We start from the raw sequence: 22,494 nt of genomic DNA, 5'->3' as shown, positions 1-22,494 counted from the left end.
GAGTGAGCACAAGTGAGCGCACGTGCATATGGTGGGGAGAGGGGTTGGGGAGAGACAGAGCAGAGAGAGGGAGAATTCCAAGCAGGCTCTATGCTGTCAACGCACAGCCTGATGCAGGGCTCGATCTCACAAACTGTTGAGATCACGATCTGAGCTGAAACCAAGAGCTGGACATGCAACTGACTGTGCCACCCTGGGGCCTCTGTAGTTATCTTTTTTTTTTTTTTTTAATAGAGTATTTATTTTTGAGACAGAGAGAGACAGAACAGGAGCGGGGGAGGGGCAGAGAGAGAGGGAGACACAGAACCCAAAACAGTCTCCAGGCTCTGAGCTGTCCGCACAAAACCTGAAATGGGGCTCAAACCCACGAACCGTGAGATTGTGTGATCTGAGCTGAAGTCGGATGCTTAACCGACTGAGCCACCCAGGTGTCCCTATAAGTTATCTTTTTTAAATAAAATTGAATATTAAGATTTTTTTGAAGCAGACTAGGAAAACTAAACAACAAAATGTCAAGTGTAAGTAGAAGGAAGAAACTCTTACCAAGAAAAGATTCCACACTTGGTACCTCTCCCAGCAAATCCAACAATTCATTCAGCAAGTCCTGTTTATCTGGTGCAATTGCGTCCTGATGTTCCAATAGGAGCTAAAGCAACAAAGCAACACACACACACACACACACACACACACACACAAAAGTAAATCCTTAAGGGCTACCATTTTTACATCAAGTTCCCTTTCCAGTTTTCCAAGATAATTTTCTTCTAATATTGTTTGAATCTTATTTTTATTTTTTCAAAGTAAACTTTAGGCTCAACGTGGGGCATAACCTCATGACCATGAAATCAGGAGTCATGTGCTCTACTGAATGAGCCAAGCAGGGACCCCTATTGTTTGAATCTTAATTATAAGTCTGACATTTATTTTTTTTATCTTTTCTTTTAATGGTTATTTTTGACACAGAGAGAGAGAGAGAGACAGAGTGCAAGCAGAGGAGAGGCAGAGAGAGAGGGAGACAAAGAATATGAAGCAGGCTCCAGGCTCTGAGCGGTCAGCACAGAGCCCGATGTGGAGCTCCAACCCACGAACTGTGAGATCATGACCTGAGCCGAAGTTGGACGCCCAGTCAACTGAGCCACCCAGGTGCCCCCAGTCTTTTAACAAAGAATGTATTTTGAGGTTCTTCATGTCCCTTATCGGACAAGGGGCAAGCAAGGGGCCACAGGCTGGGCGAACTGAACTGTGGTCATGTTCGTGTGTGCCTGTGGACAAATCCTCACTGCAGACAGACAGTGAACAGGACAGTCTTTTCTCTGCAATTATGTTCCTCCTACGTTAATACATTTGTTTCCAATCTAACATGTGAAGAAAATCCAGATTGGTCACAAGCTGTATTTCCCAGGATTGGATTCTGTTTTCAATTTTTATTAACAGGAAACAAAAAAAAAAAGCCCAGACCATTTCTCCTTAAAGAGTAACAGTGTAAATTAAAACAGTAACATGTTTTCCCCTGCCATGTCTGGGAAAGAGTGTCTCATTCTAAGAGAGAATCTGCGGGAGGATACTGCCCTCAGCAAGTGCGTGTCCATGCCGACATTTTTTGGAGATGGGTAATCGACCATAAGAAGAGACAACAGAGTCGTTGCTCAAGTATGAATGAGACCACTTGTTCATTAGAGAATTACCGTGGCAAATGTCGCACTGCCTAGACGTGTTTTATATAGAGAGCAAAGAGGGATAGCCTCTCCTTCCATCAACCGGCGGAAGGCGTGCGCTGGTCACTGTGAGCTGCCTTAGTTCAGGGTCACTCAAAGCACTCATGGAGAGCTTGTTGCAAACATTGGGGAGGTTCTCTGTTCCCCCCGGGAAACAGGGAAATCGGAAGGAGAAGCCATCTTTCTTCCAAACCTGGGCTCAGGATTTCGATTCTTGGAAGAGCTTCATAAAGCAGCCCATCTTGTCACTTTGTCTGTGTATCTGCTTTGATGGGGGTGTGGCAGGACCTTTCAGAGCTGTGTATTTGCTATGCTTGCCTCCTAGTTGTGGGTGAAATCCACACTGGGGGTATCCTTAACTGGGTCTCTTGATGGCTTTATCTTCGCATTTACAATCTGACTTTGACGTCTAGTGTGTATCTGATCTTGGGTTCTTGTTAGAATGCTGGTCTGGGGCACTTGGCCGGTTTAGCTGGTAAAGCAAGGGGACTCTTGATTTTGGGGTTGTGGGTTTAAGCCCCACGTTGGGTGTAGGGATTACTTAAAAATAAAATCTTAAAAATAAAAAAAGAACGTAGGTTCTGATGTGGGAGGTCTAGGGTATATTTCTAACAAGTCCTCAAGACTTTGGAGTAGCCAGGTCTGAAGCTGTTTTAAAAAAATGTTATCTTTTAGGATAAAAGGAAGTATGTTCCAAATGATGTTAAAAAAAAAAAAACCCAGAAACTCTCAAAGCTTGGCCTTTCTACTTCAAGTGACTGAGGAGCCATCAAAGGCTTCCCAATGCTGAGCTCAGTGCTGTGACCCCACAGATGCCTAATATTCCTTTTATGGCTGACTGCGGTCATGTTTGCACACCATCTGGATGGAGACATTATGACACAGTAAAGACTGTGAAACTGCCTCTGAGAAATGGGGTTTTCCAGAACAATAGAAATGATTCTTCTCAGGCGGCTGATGTTGGGTGGGTTACCTTCTCTTGCCTAATCTCAAACGGCCAGCTTATTTGACCTTTCTCTATGTCCACTATTAGAGTAGAAAGAATATTCTCATTGTCCCAGAATTTTACTGGAAAATCTGGGAGGATTTTTTTTTTTTTTTTTTGGGAGGATTCTTGAAAGGGAGAGAGAAATCATGTCAGGGTCCAGGCAGTGTATCCCTGGTGGGTGGGGGGAAATACTAGGGCCTGTCCCTGCTCAGGGCTTTATCTTCACATTTTCAATCTGACTTTGTAAAGGGATCATGGAAGAAGTAAACTTTCCTTGTTTGGGAGAAGGAGTTTTATTACGAACAAGAGGAAATAAATGTACCATGTAAAAAGAAAACATGACTTGTTTAGGAAAACAAGTTTTATCCATGTACAAAAGTCAGGGAATATATAATCAAGGGTTTCTTAGTATTCAGAGTTTAATGATTATGACCACCTGCTTGCAGCAAGTCTGGTAAAAACTAAGCATTTTCAAGATAATGGCGTCTGAACCACAGGCCCACTGCCAAGACCCTTCTCCAGCCCCACTTACTGAATGTGTGCTGATGATTTCTTCAACCGAAATATAAATGACTGGTTTGCTGACTGTCACCACATCTGTGTATTTATCCATATTAAACGTTTCTTCTGGCTCAGGGACATTACAGGCTTCTTTGAAATATTTCCTAACAAAGAAAACAAATTCTTCAGACAGTTCAAATTTCTGAGGTAAACCATTCTGTTAAAACACTGAGGAAATCATGAATTATGATAGAGCTTTGTTCTCCCAAACTGTGGTGGCGTGGGGCTTTGTTACAGTGGCTTCCAGACTGGCTCCTAGCTACGGAAGCAGAGTCCCTGTTTCTGGACGCTGGACCCAGACAGGTCCGGCTCCTCAGAGAGGAACACAGAGAGCAAGAGGGTCTCAGTCCTACTAGTGACTCAGTGTAATCAAATTACGGGGCAAGCTACTTAAAAAATGTTATTTTGAAAGTGGGGCCCCTGAAATTTAAACAAAAATGTCAAGACTGATAATCTTTGAACTAAGAATCCAATCTTTCTAGAGAAAATAATCTGAAAAGCAATTCATCAAACGTGCTACTTTAAATGGCATGCGCTCCTGGGCCTAATAATCCTTCAGAGAGCCTGCTGCCAACCTGACAGAAATTCGAGTTAAGCCTACGCTACTCCTGGTTGATCCAAACAATGGTTGCTGGCCAAGGGAAAGACTGGTAAGGCTAGACACACAAATACATACAACACCCCCTTCCTCCAGTAATCAGAGTCTAACAAGTCTGCTCTTTCCATAACAGCAAATTTAGACAGGGAGATCAGGAAAGCCAGGTGCTGTGATCATGGTTTAGGAGTGATCCTTCGTATAGGTAGAGAAGGTATTTTAGTCTAAAAGGCAGTGGATTTTCATACGTCTGAAATTATTCTTGGTGTATCTCCTAACGTACCCAAGGCTTATCTACCAGAAAAGGCCCCTGCCTTCTCAGCCCAAGGCTGAAGAGGTTAAATGGGAGACCGCCATGTTGCTGTGGGGGACGACCATGTTTCCCTGGGAAAGTTGGTCTTCCTATGCTTTGACAGTTTGGCTTCCGGCACTTTTAATAGGTTGCTGAGGAACAGACAGAGTAAATACAAGTGTTAGAGGAAAAAGCATGAATTTAAAGGAAGTGAGGGGGGAATTTGGTTTTCCTTCTTTTTGAAGAGCTGGAACTATGGATGTTTGATAACAATAATCTGAGAAAAAAGGAAGTAAAGGGAAGCTGTAGTAGCAGATAAGGACTTGCAAGAAATAGTACTTTATCCATCTGTGAGAAGAACTAAAATTAGCAGCTTGAGAAATCAAAACTTCCTGTAGTAAGAGCATTTGGATGGAATTTTCTCACAAGAGTCCACATTTATTTTTTTATTTTTTAATGTTTACTTATTTTTGAGAGAGAAAGAGACAGAGCATGAGTGGGAAAGGGGCAGAGAAAGAGGGAGACTCAGAATTCAAAGCAGGCTCCAGGTTCTGAGCTATCAGCCCAGAGCCCAACATGGGGCTTGAACCCATGAACCGTGAGATCATGACCTGAGCCGAAGTGGGACACCTAACTGACTCAACCACCCAGGCACCCAGGAGGCCACAATTCTAAATCAAGAGCAGTGATCATGAACTATCTTTGTGAGTACATAAATTACTGATCCAGAGAAAAATTGAGGAAAGGGAAATGAATTTTCCAAGTAAGGACTCAAAAAGTCCATATGTAGATCTTATTTCTATGACCTACTCCAATCAAATGGCAACAAGAGAAAAAACAAATGCCAAGTTGAACATCCTTTCTCAAAGAGCTCAGGGTGACTACATCTTCCTACCAGACTCACTCCTAACGTGTTCCCATGGAAAGATTAGAGATCTAATTTAAAAATGCATATCAAGTCAATGACCTCAAGTCTCACACGGCTAAGAGAGGTTTGCGAATAGGCCATCATCACACACGATCCTCAAGTAATATAAAAGCTGGATTTTCCTGGCTTTTTAAAAAAAATGTTATTTACTTTTGAGAGAGAGAGAGAGACAGCGTGAGCAGGGGAGGGTCAGAGAGAGAGAGACACACCCAGAATCCGAACAGGTTCCTGGCTCTGAGCTAGCTGTCAGCATAGAGCCTGATGCGGGGCTCAAACTGATGAACTGTGAGATTATGACCTGAGCCGAAGTTGGACCCTTAACTGACTGAGCTACCCAGGGGCCTCCTTCCTAGCTTTTTGAAAACCAAATACTCCATTTCCTCCTAAATTGTTTGATGCAGACAAGCAAGTTCCTTCTCACTGGACACATTTTTTAAAACAAAAAAACAAACAAACAAACAAGAAAACTATCTGCTTAATTCCAACGAAGAAGAAATCAGCCATTCTGACCTTTACTCTAAGTAACTATAAGCCAGCAGCACACTAGGAAAAATCAACGTTTTATTTTGTCCACAGCAGAAAGCAAACATGTGGGGATGACTCAGTGTAGTAGGGGTACTGGGTGCAGGGGTGGGACGGGGCGCCCCAGACAGAAGTACCCCAGCCTGATCTTCGGCCCTCCTCTCTCCCGACAGAGCCAACCAGAAGACATGCACGCCACCACCTGAGGCTCCTGTCCCTCACCGCCAACTGGATCCAGTTCTGAGTACAGAACACACATTATTCTTGCTCATCATCTTCCAAGTTCCTCCACAAGCCAGGCCCCCTCTCACCTGAACTCATGATAGGTCTCTGACAAATAATTGTTCATAGATGAGAGATGCTCATTCTCTCCCTCAAACAGCTTGTTGGAGGCTGCATGCTGAAGCACCTTGGCCACCGATCCCAAGTTTCTCCTTTGGTCGGAATTGATCTGGCCTCCGGCCGTCATGTCAATGATATCAAAGCCATCGGGAGCTACGATAGCGGGGTTCATGTACCGATAGTACAGGAGGTTTCCAACAATCTGGAGTAAAGCGGAAGAAAAGACATTTTTAAAGCAGAGGAAAAAACTCAAGAGCTTTAGATTTCTTTACATCGAAGTCAGTATTTATTGACTTTACCCAGGAAAGATCATTTTCTGATCTGAATCCTATAAAGGAGTTAGGTAAAGGAAGTGAAGAGAATCATGCATCAATAATATAGTTAACAAAATTATTTTTGGTGAGAAATAGAATTGACTAGACCATATTGCCCCAAGGTGCTCTAAAATGAAGAATCTCAATAATGTGCAAGATCTCCAAAGTAAACTCCGCATAATCGATAATCTTGACAGTCATTAAAAACAGAAGACCTGCAGCTTTTTATACACAGGGATACAGGAGGAAAAAAACCCTCACAAAATGGTATGCCAGTAATTTTGGCTGACAACCCCAAGGGAAACGAGGGAGAGATGATGCTTGAAAATCTACCTTTAATAGTTCATCTTCTGTGGCATCAGGAAATTTCTCATGGATCGAATTCTTCAGTACTTTCGCTATATACCTCAATCCATAGCTACATGTAAGACAGATGACAAAAGAAAATAATGGAAGAAGGCTAAGTGAGGAAGAAATACATAGCAGTTGTTGCAGTCAACTAAAGCTGAGCAGTCGTCTTAAAAATTAAACATAAAATGAGATGGTAACAGAATTATAGGACCTTCGCGGACGATAGTAACCGAGGGCCCCCTCTTTAGAGAACGGTTATGCATTTAAAATGCAAACACAGGCAGTCTTTTCAAGTAGTAAAACAACATAAGGGGCAACTCCTCTCTTTACTGCCAAGATTTATTTCACGTAGTAATTCAAGAACTTTCAGTGCGTGTACAACTTACGGCAGTAGATCACGGGAAGAAATGATAGATTTCAGGACTTTGTCCGTGACCCTTCTCAGGTTCTCAATGGATGCCTCCAGTTTACTTTTCACTTCTGGGTACGTTAGAGCTTGTTCTGTGGTCACGTCGTAAGGCAGCTTGCTGAAAACACAACACAGGCCTTCCGTTAATTGGGGCCTTAGAATAAGCATCTGTGTCTCCTTGCCACGCTGTTTCTACAATCAGCTTTGTTTAGTGCAGTGGATTCCACCCACACAGGGGAGGCCCTATGTGCCCAGACGGTCCCTCGGCCACTAGGAGCAGGAGGGCTCCAGGCTCTCTCCTGGGGCTCTTCTGGCAAAATAACTGGCGACTCAAACGATGGCGACCTAGCTAACTTTCTAACTCTTTAATTGCAGTAAAGCAGTATGTTCACTACAGGGAAAAAAAAAAAAAAAGCAAACAAGAATATAATACCAACCTAGAGACAGCCATTTTTCATATCTTGATGCATAACTTTCTAGGTCCCACTGTATACTTCTGTGTATACAGAAGGGCCTCCCACACTCCTTGGTAGATGGAGTTGGTGCCTGTGCATATCCCATATAGATCCTGTGTGTGTGCGTATGTGTGTGCATACACATATACATGCATTTTATAGAAAATGGGTTTTTGTACTCAATTTCAACTGAAAACTATACAAGCATTTTTTCCACGCCCCCCAAAAATATCTCTATATCATTATTCCAAACAGTTGTTAGTCTACTATGTGTTATATAAACATTTATTTAACGAATTCCTCAAAACTAAATATTTTGACTTTCCCCAACTTTTTGCTATTACAGACAGTGCTGGGAGAACCATCCACGCAATTCTCTGTGCGTATGTGAACTATTGCACAAGGCACCCTTCTGCAGAAAATAGAAAGCCAGGATTGCTTAGGTCGACAAACTACCACCCAGATCAAGCCCATTCCGCCTGGCTTATTAATGCTTACACAGGCAAGTCACTCAGTTGGTAGTTGTGAAACAGTGTGTATCTTCAGATGAGGAGAAGGTATGTGCCATCTCTAGGTCTACGTTTAGAAACACATGGAGAATTACAGAAATTATGGCTTTGGAGTTCAACTGGTACTGGTACTGGTACTGAACTGGTACTGAAATTTGAAAACACTATTTGAAACCAAGATGAGCAAGAGTCCAAGAACATGGCCTGCATGGATATGTTATAGGGAATAACATCTTTAATTGAAAACTGACTTTGGATAGTAAATTTTTTAAAAAAACCTTTTAAAAAAAGTTTTTGAGAGAGAGAGAGAGAGAGAGAATCCCAAGCAGGCTCTGCACTGTGAATGCAGAGCTGGACATGGGACTCAAATCCATGAACTGTGAGATCATGACCTGAGCTGAAACCAAGAGATGGATGGTTAACCGAGTGAGCCACCCACGTGAAGTGGTCCTAAAACACACCTGCAAAACCAATAGCATCCGGGCTGTTACCTGGCTTCTCCGGTCTGTGTTTCTAGTTGGTTCACCCAAGCCTTGTACACTTCTACAGGGTTTGTGTTGATGGTCAGGGACTTGTCATCGAGGATCTCCTTCACCACAGGAGCCAGGAGCTGGCGCAGGGTGTTCTGTCCACGGGCCCCTCGGTTGAAGCTCACAACCATCTTGATGACGGTGGGGTTCCCGGTCACTATGTCCTGCACCTGATCCACCTTTGACCTAAAACAAGCCCAGACCAAAACCAATGGTTTGCCTCTACGTATAGAGTTTTAAACAGTGTATGTTCTCTCTTGCAGGCAAAAACTTCCTCCATGAAAATCAAAGATGGTGGGCTTTAAAAGGAAGCAATCATTTTTAAGATGTATGTTCCTTGTTTGAGGGACTCAACCATGTAAATCCTAAGTGCTCCACCTTAATTTCAGTCTAGAAGGAAGGAAAGAACTGAAAGTGGACCAACACTAAAGAGGAATACAGGGTGCCACTGTGCAAGTATTATGTCCCGTCTAGTTACCAAATTTCAAAAACAACTTCCTTGATTGAATGAACTCCTTTTCTTTGAATCCCACTCAAATTGACTGCAGTGCAGCTTCTGGCTATATTCACAGGGCTGAGAGAGCTCTGCTCAAGTGCCAGCTCCCATGGGCATGCCCTCTCCTCCTCCCTTCCACCTTTGGGCAACCTCTGATGCGCCTGCATGGCCCTTTGTGTCCCCTTTTCCCTTATGGTCTCATAGTGCTATGTTCCAGTTCTTCTCTTACTCATTCCCTCTGGCTCCTTTGTTGGCTCCTCTTCCCACACTGAACTGTTATTGCTCATGTCCTTCTCCACGATCTACCATCAGACCTCACTCATTCATGCAACTTCAATTACCACCTCTCTGGAACTTGTCATCTGAGCCCAGTGACTAATCCACTTCTCCTTTGGGGGAGCTGGGTCTTCAATTTCCAATTTCCTGCTGGACATTTTCACCTACACATTCCATACTTGTAGCTCATAACTGCTATAAAAATCCAAACTATCTTTTTTCTTCCGACTCCCCCATTTCTCTGACCTGTGCAGCTGCAATTTATTCTGTTCATACATAGCAGCAGAACAATTCTTCTAAAAACCCAATGTGGTCATGTCGGTACCGTGCTCAAAGGCCTTTCACAACTCCCCAGGAAGTAAACAGCGCCCCGGACTCAGGCCTGGAGTCAGTGACTCCCATGGTCTGGCCCAACCAACCCTTCTCGCTCTATCTTCCACTCAGACTAGTTAAATCGCATCTTGGCTAGTTGGATCCTACTGTCTTTCTTGGACTTTGGCCCAGGCTGTTTCTTTTCCACACCTCATAAAAAACTGTAGGTATTTTTAAGGATTTGGATCAATTACCTCCTCTTTCACAAAATCTTTATTGACTGACCTAACTTAGCTGGAGCTTTTCTTAGGTATGTATGTATTTATTCTTTCTTAATTTGAGGACAGTTGACACACAATGTTAGTTTTAGGTAGACAACTTAGTGTTTTGACAAGTTTATACAAGTTTATACATTATGCTGGGCTTACCACAAGCATCGCTACCATCTGTCCTGTTCTACCACTATTATAATACCTTTGTAACTGGAACTTTACTTTCTGTCCCTCTGATCTGTTACACAATGTGTATCACTCATTAGTACTGATTTATTTCAGGGCACACATTCCTATACGTATTTCTCATGTATCCTATTTCTCATATTGGTTTACAGATACCCTGAGGGCATAGATTCCTAGCTAATATGCTTCAGAAATCTGTAGGAAATAGAATAGCTTAAGGTATTAAGAAGCCAGGAAGGTAGTTAAGTTTCCAGCTAGTTGCTAAGGGTTTTTTCATGACCCCCCTTCCTTAATATAGGTATCTACACATTTTTTTTTTACCTTAATTGAATCTGAAATCAGCAAAAAGTAGTTTAAATTCCACTAAGTAAAAAAAAAAAAAAAAAAAAGAGAGTATTTGGGAGAGATTGTTATCCCCTTCTGTTTAGAACTTTATTACTCACAGAATTTTAATTGAGTTACATTTTTTTCTCACTGACTTTCAAAAAGCTTGTTATTTCCAAGTTGTTGCTTACTTGCAAAATCAAAAGCTAATTTAGCACCGAGAAAGGTATCACTGGTGGGAGAAGGCTGTACCTGAATGTATCGACAGTGATGTGGAAATTTCTTAAGGAATTCAATACATTGTATTATGCATGAGTCATTTATAAGAATAATTTAAAATTATTTTCGTAAATGAGACAGGTGCCACTAAAGTAATTTATTTGTTGATATTTGTACATCTATATTTGTATACCTACTTTATTTCTTCCTCCAGAGCTGTCTTAAAAAGCTTGAGGAGTAGATATTCTTCTCGTTGATTGGAGGCATAATTATATAGTGTGAAAATCACAGTATCCATAAATTTAGTTGACTTGTTCTGTGGCATCTGGAAAATCAGCTTAGCCAGGTATAAAGGATTGGTCTAAAAGAAAAGAGGAAAGAAGGACAAAGTCCCCCACAAAACTATATGTTAATATATTATTAAAGCAGAGAGGAGTGCCTCATTCCTGCTTCTCAGCAGCTTACTAAGTGTAAAGCCTAGGGTGGAGTATTTGGCACAAATGAAGACTTTAAGAGGTACCAGCTAGTCCCAGTACCATAGGAAGTTATATTAGAAAGCTACAACAGGATTTAAGTTCCATATTCTATTACCTTAATGAAATATAGTTGTGTGCACTTTACACTGTTAGCCATTTCAAGCCACATATTAATATTTATTTTAGACACTAAAAAGAGAGAGTGGGTGGCAAACAGAATCTGGTATCCGAAGAGACTGGAAATAATGAAACAAGAGCCCAGCTAAACAGACTATTCTAGAAGGACTGCCAAATGAATAGAAGGAAATACATCCCATATTCTCAGACTAGAAAAAGAAAAGGGTGCGTTTACATGTGGAGACAGTGGGATGGGCATGACGTTTTCCAAGGAGAGAGAAGGTAGGAGTGAGGTAGGGAAGCTGAGGAGAAGCGTGAAGGTCAGGACAGTTGGTACATGAAATGGCAGAAAACAGTGACAGGAAAAAAAAAGACACTTTAACACTCAAGAATTACAAGAGTTCTCAGGGCTCAACTGAGGACGGAGTTCCTGAGACAGAGCACCAGTCTTCACGGTATGTGGCTTTTTTCCAGTAGCTATACCAGCCAGGAGGAAGTTAGAGGAGAAAAACTATCATTGAGGTGACAAAGGAAAATATTTATGCAAAGAAATTTAATATGCCTACTCTTCACCTTCCTGCTGATGAGAAAGAAAATGTGCCGTACATGGAAAGTAGTGTTCATTTAATACACCCAAGCAGTTTCGCTTTAAAGTTACTAAGAAAACCCAAATTCTAGTTTACTTTACTACTCAGATTTACTTTCAAGCTCGTCACGATTGACTGAAATTTTATGAAGCAGTAGTTGAGGATGTTTCTCTTTACAGCGCTGCAGTGATTCCTTTCCCACACTAAGCATGGGATTATGAGAAAGAAAACTCACTCTAAAGCTCCAGAATCCTACTCCTCATTCCTCCCAGATGACCTAAAAGTTTCATATTTAAGCTCATATTGAAGAGGCAAACCCAAAGCAATCTCTATACTAGCCCTGTGCTTTGGCTATTAATTCTTGCCAAGGCATTATCCAAAAGACAAACCCAGAACATTTATTTTTATATAGTTTCCTCAATGATCTTGAGCTAATGTCTCCAAAGGAGAGAGAAGAAAAGGTTAAAAAAAAAATCAAAAAAACAAAAAAACCAAAAAACCCCCAAAAAACAAACGTGATTTCAAGAGACATTTCGCTTGGTACAACTGAATGGTCATGCTCTGAGACTATCAGATTTGGATTGCCTGGGGAAGTGAACTTGGCGGGAATATTCTCAGCATGGTCCTGTGCTTTTTACCCTTTCCATTAATGAGTCTCTACTTACATGACAGGGTAAAAAATAGACGTCTTAGGCCAATGACTACATTTCCACTTTCCTTATGACACAAAATCTATCAAAATCTAACAATAGAAGCTAAATCCTAAAGAAGCCTCATACATTTGGGAGTTTCATGGATATCCAAAAGAATAAATGCCAAAGATTAAATTTCCAAGTGGTGGATGACTAGTCTTCTATTTTAGGTAGATAAAAACCCTTCCTTTCTGGAAAGTTCGCTGGTGTTACTTAAGCAACAGTTTCCACAAACAAAACTTTTAACATTTTGTTTGTATGCTGCCACATAGTGGCCATTTGTGGCACTACACTTGCCCTCCAATCTATTATTCCAGGTAGAGACTCCTCCACTCTGCTAAAATTAACCTAACTTCTTTTGTTAGGGCAAGCCACACCACATTCATGGTTTGAGTACTGTGTTCTCTGTATACTAATGCCAGCACTGTCCTCAAGCAAAGATTCAGGTACCTTGAGGCCTTGAGGGAATCACCATCACAAGCAGAAGCAGCCACACAAAGCGACACCTGATTCAACAAGACCTGCTGATCCAACTTTTGGGGGAAAGGTTTCCTGCCCAAGGGGAGGCTTTATTTATTACTATCGCTTACTCAGTTTCCTTGGAACTAAGTGGATGAGCTAGTGGGGTTGATGAGGTGAATGAATGTTTAACCAAAACAGTAACTGGTTCACCACAGTCCAACCACAAGCAGCTCAACTTATTAGCTCTCGCCTGCGCTCTGAAAGCAGTAGAGAATGACTGTTCGTTTACGTCAGAGTAATGCCATGAAAATAATGAAATAAAAAAGATACCTTATTTCCCTAATCGAAACTCTCTGGCTCTTTTCTCGAAAGAAGGGCAGGCTGGAACAGGTCAAGATCCAGTTTTCACATACTTTTTTCCAGGGCTGACAGCATCTACTTATGTTATACGTGTCTGCTCTTTCTGCAGATAACTGTCATATAATGTAGTCACAAAAGCAGGGGCTCTAACAGTCAAACTACCTGGTTTCCAACACCCTTGTTTTACCCCTTGCTGGCTGTGTCTCAGTCTTCCCAAGTAATAGGGGAATAACAATAATTCCTATTTTCTGATGGTTTTCAGGGTTGCAGTAAGAATTAAATTAGATAATGTATATAAAACATCCCAGGATAGCACTTGGTACTTAGCAGGTACTCAAAACACGTCAGCTACTACCACTTTAGCACAGGGGAAAATCCGCTGTAAAGCACAAAACTTTGAGTGATCCAAAACTCAGCGTGAAAGCAAGTGTCCTCACCTGTAAAAGATAAAACAGCTGCTGATAGGTTTCTAGTGTTTTTCTCCTCTCTTTACTCAAACTTTTAATTCCCTGGTTGTCAGTGTTATTCAGTATTTGCATTTCTCCACGTTTTTTCTTATTCAGCTTTGTTCTGTGTGAAATTACATCCTGGAAAAAAAAAACATTTATTAAAGGACTACGTTTTACTATGATATTATCTCCTTCCTTCATATACATCCTGAAACACACAGTTGGAAAGATTAATTTTCCACATTTCATTCATGTAGGAACAAAGGATTGAGAATGTTAAGGAAATCCAGCTCACAGGTGAATTTGGCTTTTGTAGTATCTGTTCTCCAACGCTGCACTTATTTGCTTTTAAGATGTAATATAGGCACCAATACATTTCACTAAGGAAAGAATGGTTTTTCCAACAGATGATTCTGGGATAACTGGAGATTCACATTTAAAAGAAAGAAGTCAAACTCCCACCGCACATCACAAGCAAAAATTAACTCAAAAGACACCAAAGAAGTAAGTGTAGGAGCTAAAACTATTTGAAAGAAAACCTAGGCATAAATCTTTGTTCCCCCTGGATTAGGCACTGGTCTTAGTTATGATACCAAAAGCACTAGTGACAAAAGAAAAAATAGTTAAATTGGGAGTTCATAAAAAGTAAAACCTTTGTGCTTCCAAAGACCCTTTTAATAAAAAGACAACCCACAGAAGGGGAGAAATTATTTGCAAATTATGCATTGAATAAGGGATATAAAGAACTCTTGCATCTCGAAAATAAAAGGACAGCCCAATCAAAAATGGACAAAAGGTCTGAATAGGCATTTTCTTAATTCATACCTTGTTGGTAGGAAGGTAAAATATAGCCACTTAGAAAACATTTGGCAGTTTTTCAAAAGTAAACAGAGTTATCCTAAGACCCAGCAATTCCACTCTTAGGCATATATCCAAGAGAACAGAAAACGTAGGTTCACACAAAAACATGAATGCTCACAGTAGAATTACTCATAATATTCCATAAGAGGAAACAACTCAGATGTTCATTAAATGATGAATGGATAGACAAAATGTGGTACATCCACACAATGGAATGTTATTTGTCAATAAAATGAAATGAGTTACTGATTCATGCTAAACCATGGGTGAACCTTAAAAAATACTATACGATGTGAATGAAGCCAGTCACAATACCGTCACACAATGTGTGGTTCTACTTATATGAAATAGCAACAAGAGGCCAATCTATTGAGACAGAAGACAGATGAATGTTTGCTCTGCTATAGGGAGAATAGGTAATAACCATTAATGAATATGGGTGTTATTTTTTCTTGAATTGAAATGTTATTCACATATGATAAAATTTACATACTATCTAACATGAGAACATTTTCTCTGGGGTTTCTTTTTGGGGTAATGTTCTAGAACTATGAAAGTTATGGTTGCAGAGTTTTGTGAATATACTAAACACCACTGAAGTGTACACTTGAAAAGAATGAATCAGATCTCAAAACTATAAAAGCACTTGCAAGCAAAAAATGTAATGTAGAGATTAGAGACAGAACTTAACAGAATTCCCTAATATTCAACAAAGTTTTTGTCAGTCATGCTCCTTCAACCATTTACAGAGAATCTTGGAAAAGGGATGGTCACAAATATCATCAAGTGGTCACTTCAGGGTATTGTGTCCCCTTCTGATGTTTAAAGTGTCAAAAAAAAAAGTCAGACTTTAAGATAAGGGTCTACCACACATTTTTGTGGGGACCCACAGCAAAAAATACATCTTCTATCTTTTGCTAGTAAACACACACTCACGTGCACACACACATGCACGATGAAGTACTTCACCATACTGCTGGGATACTCCGGTACCTTCAATTTGCTTTTATTCTATTCCTTTTTAAAGACTGCTGAGGTGACTCACTAAATTGATTTCATGACCCACCAAGGGCACATGACTCACATGAATGCCACTGCTCTAGAAGGCGTCCTCTGCCAGGTAACAGTGGGTCACTGTTCCACAGAATGGGTGGCAATGAAGCTGTTTTTTCTAAATGTTCTTTTATCTGCTTCCCTGAGCTCTTAGCCCAGCCTCCACGTGAGGAGTCGATCTGCAGCCAGCATCAGGATGCTTGCCCACCGTCCCCGGGGTGGGGAGGCACTCTGGGAATTTCAGGCAATACAACCCTTTACTGTGCACGACCCGCTGGTCATCTAGCATCCCTGGCCTCTGTCCACCAAATACCAGTAGGGACCCCTAGTCATTTTGACAATCAAAACTGTGTCTGCCACCATTTCCAATTAGCCCCGGGGGTGAGAGGCCAGCCTTGGCTCTAAATCTCCTCACCTCCTAGCACTCCATTCTCTCACCCCCATTCTCCCTGGTCCGGGCCACATGTAGGAAAAAAACCTTGCAGCTCTCAGCCTTCCAGGTCTGTGGTTTTACTCTTTGCCATTCTCAGCTTAGGGAGAACCTGGACTTCATTATTTAACTTCTGTCCTCTTAATGGCTTATATCCAGAAAGAGGGGGACTTGATTTGCATTTCCATGAATCTTTTTTAGAAAGGCGACATTTTCACCCTCATTTCACAAACATGTAAAATACTTCAGGATGAAGAAAGGAAGTGTGCTTAGCACCAGATGGAGGTTAAGGGGAAGCCTAGGCAGGCAGCTGCCTGATCCTTATTGACAGCAAGTCCTAAAGCATCACCAGAGTAGGTCTGGTTTCGAGGTCCAGATAACCAGCTTTCTTGTCTTCAAGTAACTGGTAAGGTATGTAGATCACTGAATTCCCTCAAATACATGGGATAAGTAGATTATCTTGGTTTTAAATACACAGCAGGAAAAAAATCTTGGTATTCAACTCCCCCTCCAATTATTGTTAAAGGAGGTGGCTCTGGAAACTGAAGACTTTTCATGTGTTCTGTTCCCAGAGTTCATCTTTACGTCATGGTTTCTGACACACACACAGAGGAGAGGGTGGGCGTGGCAAGCAAGCTCCTGGGCAGAACTAAATTCCTCTGCATTAGAAATAGAGACCTTTGGCGAGGGCAGGACGGGGAGAGTCCTCCGGGACGGCAAACGGGAGCATCGGATGCTGAGTCCTGGAGGGGAAGGACCAGGGCCCTTGGAACAGTGTCGGCTGCAGGTCCAAGTGCAGAGCTGGTAATAAGCCTTCTTTCTCCTTCATGCTTTCCTGTGAAACTATGCCTTGCTCAAGACAGCTCTTATGGCAATGCAAGTTTTCTTTGGGAAGGCTGAAGAAGGGACCCCAGAGAGGGGTTCCAAACAGAGGCATATGCTTTTTATTAATAGAAATTTAATGTCCTCCATTCTTACCGATAAATACTGAACATTTGAAGAACAGTGGTTGGAAGGAGCAACAATATTGAACTTGTTTATGATGCTCCCTTATTTTGATATTGCCACCATTCTGTCCCTTCCCCTAATAACAGATATCTGCATGCAGGCTATATGCAGTAATAGAAACAATTTTATAGAAGTTACAGACTAGCACAAAGGTTTTGGGCTTTGGAGACACAAAAATAGGGGTATCTGTAAAGCCTAGTAAGCTTTGTGACATTGGGCAGGGTAAGCCTATTATACATGGGCTTAATAATAGCAGTCTGAGTTGCTGTGAAGATTGAAAACAATGTATGTGAGGCATTTAGCACATTTTCTAGCAAAGAAAACAGGGCTCAGAGAGGTTAAGAAACATGCCCATAGAAACCTGCCCACAGTGAAGTGGTGTAATTAAGTGGTAAAATGAGTCTTCACCCAGTTTCAGGTAGCCCCGGCCTGCAAGTCTCCTATGCCACACCACATCACCGGGAGTTTCTTTTCTTTTTCTCTCTTTAAAAATTTTTTAAAAAATGTTTTATATTTATTTTTGAGAGACAGAGACAGTGTGAGCAGGGGAGGGTCAGAGAGTGAGGGAGATACAGAATCTGAAGGAGGCTCCAGGCTCTGAGCTAGCCGTCAGGACAGAGCCTGACGTGGGGCTCGAACCCACGAACTGTGAGATCATGACCTGAGCCAAAGCCGGAGGCTTAACCGACTGAGCCACCCAGGCACCCATTATTTTTTATTTGAGAGAGAGAGAGAGAGAGAGAGAGAGAGAGAGAGAGAGAGAGAGAGAGAGAGAGAGAGAGAGAGAGAGAAAGTAAACGCCAACACAAGCAAGCTGGGAAGAGGGGTGGAGGGAGACAGAATTTTGTTTTTTTTGAGAGAGAGAAAGGGAGGGTGCAAGTGAGTGAGTGAGGGACAGAGAGAGAGAGAGAGAGAGAGAGAGAGAGAGAATCCCAGGAGGGGCAGAGATGGGGAGACAGAGAGAGTGTGTGAGAGCATGAAGTGGGGCTCACCCAAAGCAGGGCTCGAGCTCACCCAATGTGGGAGGCCTGAACTCACGAACTGTGAGAGCATGACCTGAGCTGAAGTCAGATGCTTAATGACTGAGCCACCCAGGTGCCCGAGAGAGAGAATCTTAGGGCCCCACTTTCAGCATGGCTCCATCCCCTGACCCAGCGGTCATGACGTGAGCCAAAGTCAAGTCAGATACTCAGGCAACAACTGAACCACCCAGGTGTCCCTATTTATTTTTTTAGTAAGCTCTATGCCCAACTTGGAGCTTGAATTCATGACCGCAAGATCAAGAAGAGTAGCACCCTCTCCTGACTAAGCCAGCCAGGTGAAGAATGCCAATATAAATTAAAATTTTTTTTTAAATTTTGAGAGAGAGAGAATGAACACACATGCAAGCAGGGGAGGAGCAGAGGGAGAGGAAGGAAAAGAATCTTAAAGCAGACTCTACACTCAGTGCAGAGCTGATGTGGGGCTCAATCCCTAGGATCATGACCTGAGCCAAAATCAAGAGTTTGACGCTTAATCAAATGAATCATGCAGGTGCCCCAAGGAATGCCAATTTTAGAAGAATTTTAAAACACACGGTTACTTTGAAGAGCTGGAGTTGTTCCTTACAAACTAAGCTACTTCCTTTAAAAAATATTTTTCCCTTGGGGCGTCTGAGAAGCTCAGTTGGTTAAGCATCTGACTTCTGCTCAGGTCATCATCTCACAGTTTGAGGGTTCGAGTCCCATGTCTGGTTCTGTGCTGACAGCTCAGAGCCTGGAGCCTGCTTCAGGTTCTGTGCCTCCCTCCCTCTGCCCTTGCCTTGCTTGCACACTGCCTTTCTTTCTCTCTTGAAAATAAACATCAAAAACAGTATTTTTTTCCTCACTAAAAACATGGTTCATGTTTAAAAATAAAAAAGGATCAAGGAGTTTAATTTTACCACCCACCCAAAGAAAAAAATCACTTTTTTCCTCCTAGCTTTAAGTGTGTGTGTGTGTGTGTGTGTGTGTGTGTGTGTGTGTGTGTGTGTATTTCCCTCAACAAATGAAATTATACTGCTTTAAGTACTACTGTTTTCTTATTACATCATACACTCTTCCCCCTGCCCTTGAATGTTTTCTGAAAACATTATTTTTAGTGGCTGTGTAACCTATTGCTGTTCTGTTTACTGTTTTTGTTTGGATTGTTTCCCACTTTTTTACTACTATAAATAAAGCTTCAATGGTAATATTCTTAGCATCAAACAAAAAACTGCTACTATCAATAAGACTAAACACCTTATATTTAATAGTCATTAGTTTTAATTTCCAATAAATGATCAATATTTGGTACTTGAAAAGGTAAATTGAAAAACTGGCTCTTTCACAAAGCTATCAACTAGGATTACCTAAAAGAACAATCTTGAACATTTATAAAGCCCTGAAAATTTGCCATGATTTCATTTTTCACAGGAAAAACAAGCCACATGTCATTTCTACTACTTACTATTTTGCAACTAGCCTTTACTTTAAAAGGCAAGGCATTTCCTGTTTACAACTTGATGGGGATTGGGCAAAATAGTTTAAGGCTATAAAAGGCATTTTCCTAAGAACCTTCTGGAATATATGATACTTGAAAAATTCTCATGTTTGTCAAACAATACAAACACATTTTTAAAAAAGGAGAAAAGGACTATTGTTTTTCTGGGTAAAATAACGAAAACAAACTTAATACAGAACAATTAAACTATACTTCTTTTACTGTTTAGAAAAGAGAATCGTTTCCTAGTTTGTAAATTGCTCTGTTTTCCTTGTTTTCTATGCGCTATTTCACTATTTGTCTGTAAGAGCTGGAGGCAAGAATGGGGCATTCACACCCTTTTATCTGCTGGCCTCCTGAGCTGCTCACTTCCCAGTTTTCCAGAACCATAGCTTCAAGTGGGTGGCAGCGCTCTTCATCCAACCCATGGTAGCTTTCTCATCATTTCCAGAAGGTCAGCTCTCCATGCCCCTCCTGACCTACCCATTTCCTGAAAACTGATGTGGCACTAGAACAGTGACATGGAAAGAGACCTTACCCTACATTTCCCTTTCCTGGTAAGAATGAAACTGTTCACATAGTTTGACGGAGCTGTGACATTAAAAGGTTTCACTAAGATATAAAACTATAGCATTATTTACTTAGAGGCTATTTTGGGGGCCACCCCACTCTGTAAGGGCCATTTTGGAAATGTGTAAAGGTGGGTTTATTTTGTTTTCTTTTTAACCCCCTAACAACTGTAAGGCTTCTACTGGGTGAGGGCTGGGAGCACCGCTGTCCTATGATTTGTTCGACGGTCCTGCGTAAATGTCCCTATTTTGCGTGGTTGGATTTTTTCAATGTCCTGCTGGTCATTCATGTAGGTCAAAATTCTGTAATTATTTGAACCTCAGATCTAATTGCTTTAGGTGAAAGTAAAATACATATCTTCAGTTTTAATATATACTGGATTTTCTAGGACTGCAATTCTGTGGGGGAGACGTCTTTGCTTCTTCTGAGTTTTACAAAGAGTTGTTTTCCATTTTGGAAGAAGAAATCACGGGCAGGATCTGCCTCATCTGCAGCTATTTGTAGTCTGTTCAATCTGTGGTTATTCTGGGAAGAGACCCAAGCTTCGGGCAACTTGATCACATCTTCTAATGGCATTTGGCCCATGTATTTTCATTCCAAAATCTGTGTTTTTATTATATACTACTTTTCTATATTCATGTAAAGTCTTATCATGGAGGCACATATTTACATATGCTTCATATTTACATAGGCTTCATTTCATGTAATTTCATTTCAGAACTGTAAAGAAGCCTTACAAAAGATCTTATCTAGGGCAGGAGCATCAAATGTTACAGGTCTGAGAACCATAAGGAAAATGGTCACTGAATTTGGACAATACATCATGGATTCCAAACAAGTTTAGCTGGACAAAGGCATTGTGGGCAAATATACAAGCCCCTCCTCTCTTCTGAGACCAGCAGCTCCCAGATCCCACTGACCTCCAGCGTGATCCTGTTCTTCACCAAGAGCCCAATCTTGAGGTCCATCAAGTTCAGGTCTTTCTCCAGCTGTTGATTGCCTCGGATCTTGGTCACTACTTCCTCCCTCAGTCGTGCTACCTCCAGCTCCTCCTGGAAATCCAAGTTACTTTGGTCCAAGAGATGTACAAATTTTCGGATCACTGTGAGTGGTGGGTTTTCGGAGCCAACTGCAGGGAAAGGAACAGGGATGCTTTAATTAGGCATGCTTGGAATTATCAGTAGCAGAGAAATCAGGTATTTCAATAAAGCAGTACTAGAAAAATCCAGCAGTGGAAGTACTTGGGTCTCTGGAGTCACTCATTCTTCACAAGTCAAATCTGGACAAGGAAACACATATAAGTGAGTGGACACCACTGAGTTAATCTGGCCTCACTATTTTCTAGTTATCTAATTCTCATTTATCGGCCTTCTTGCACCCTGCTTCCAGGACTCGCCACTGAGAAGACAGTTCTATCTATCTTTGCCTTATTGATAAAAAACCGTGGGAAAGAACATTAACTAAGTTATCACTGAGAGCTGGTGGCTGAGCCAGATAAGAGATGTGTGTTTTTGCGACAGGAAACCCAAAGTGGCTCCTCTCAGGCCAGAAAACCATGCGGATTGGGCAGGGAAGCAGGAACAAGGTGAAAGGTGAATTAGAAACAGTCAATGAGGGGAGACCTGTAAGGCCACACAGAGGCCCATGGGATGACAAGTGGAACACATGTTCTATGTGAGAAACTGAAATTTGGTCCTTGTCCTTTCAGCATGGACCAAGGGTGGGCGCTCAGAACATGGAGACCAGCCTCAGCTGTTTAGAGGGGTGTGTAACTTTAAAAAATTTTTCCTCTGAGCTTTGAACACGAATTATAATTAATTCCCTAGCACTCTAACTTTACAAAAAGTCTATTTGTTAAGGTAGTTAGTGAAATCTACTTGGGCAAACTGTATGAGTAAACCACCTGCACTTCTAATGACAAGGGATTACAAGCAATAACACAAAGATGACTTGAAATCAGCCCAGGTGTCAGAAAACATGAACAGACACTTCTCCAAAGAGGACATCCAGATGGCCTACAGGCACATGAAACGATGCTCAACATCACTCATCATCAAGGAAACACAAATCAAAACCACACTGAGATACCACCTCACACCAGTCAGAGTGGCTAAAATGAACAAATCAAGAGACTATAGATGCTGGCGAGGGTGTGGAGAGACAGGCACCTTCCTACACTGTTGGTGGGAATGTAAACTGGTGCAGCTGCTCTGGAAAACAGTGTGGACGCTCCTCAAAAAACTATCCACAGAACTCCCTTATGACCCAGCAATAGCACTGCTAGGGATTTACCAAAAGGACACAGAAATGCTGATGCATAGGGGCACATGTACC

At 41.6% G+C, this 22,494-nt stretch overlaps 1 protein-coding gene across 1 annotated transcript in view; it reads right to left on the bottom strand.

The window, feature by feature from the left end:
* The window catches only part of IQGAP2 (IQ motif containing GTPase activating protein 2), a 278,242-nt gene that overhangs the window by 25,539 nt on the left and 230,209 nt on the right, over positions 1 to 22,494 (bottom strand). Inside the window, exons 21-29 of the mRNA XM_029942461.1 lie at positions 21,081 to 21,289; positions 13,728 to 13,877; positions 10,794 to 10,957; positions 8,473 to 8,697; positions 6,995 to 7,135; positions 6,591 to 6,675; positions 5,913 to 6,145; positions 3,236 to 3,368; positions 544 to 646 (exon numbers count right to left, since the gene is read on the bottom strand). Of these exons, the coding sequence (XP_029798321.1) occupies positions 544 to 646; positions 3,236 to 3,368; positions 5,913 to 6,145; positions 6,591 to 6,675; positions 6,995 to 7,135; positions 8,473 to 8,697; positions 10,794 to 10,957; positions 13,728 to 13,877; positions 21,081 to 21,289 (1,443 nt within the window). The remainder of the gene's footprint in view (positions 1 to 543; positions 647 to 3,235; positions 3,369 to 5,912; positions 6,146 to 6,590; positions 6,676 to 6,994; positions 7,136 to 8,472; positions 8,698 to 10,793; positions 10,958 to 13,727; positions 13,878 to 21,080; positions 21,290 to 22,494) is intronic.

Source organism: Suricata suricatta, chromosome 6 (assembly GCF_006229205.1).
Source record: "Suricata suricatta isolate VVHF042 chromosome 6, meerkat_22Aug2017_6uvM2_HiC, whole genome shotgun sequence".
NCBI classification, from domain to species: Eukaryota; Metazoa; Chordata; class Mammalia; order Carnivora; family Herpestidae; genus Suricata; species Suricata suricatta.
Note: the sequence above shows the minus strand (reverse complement) of the source record. Positions and strands in the feature narration are given on the sequence as shown.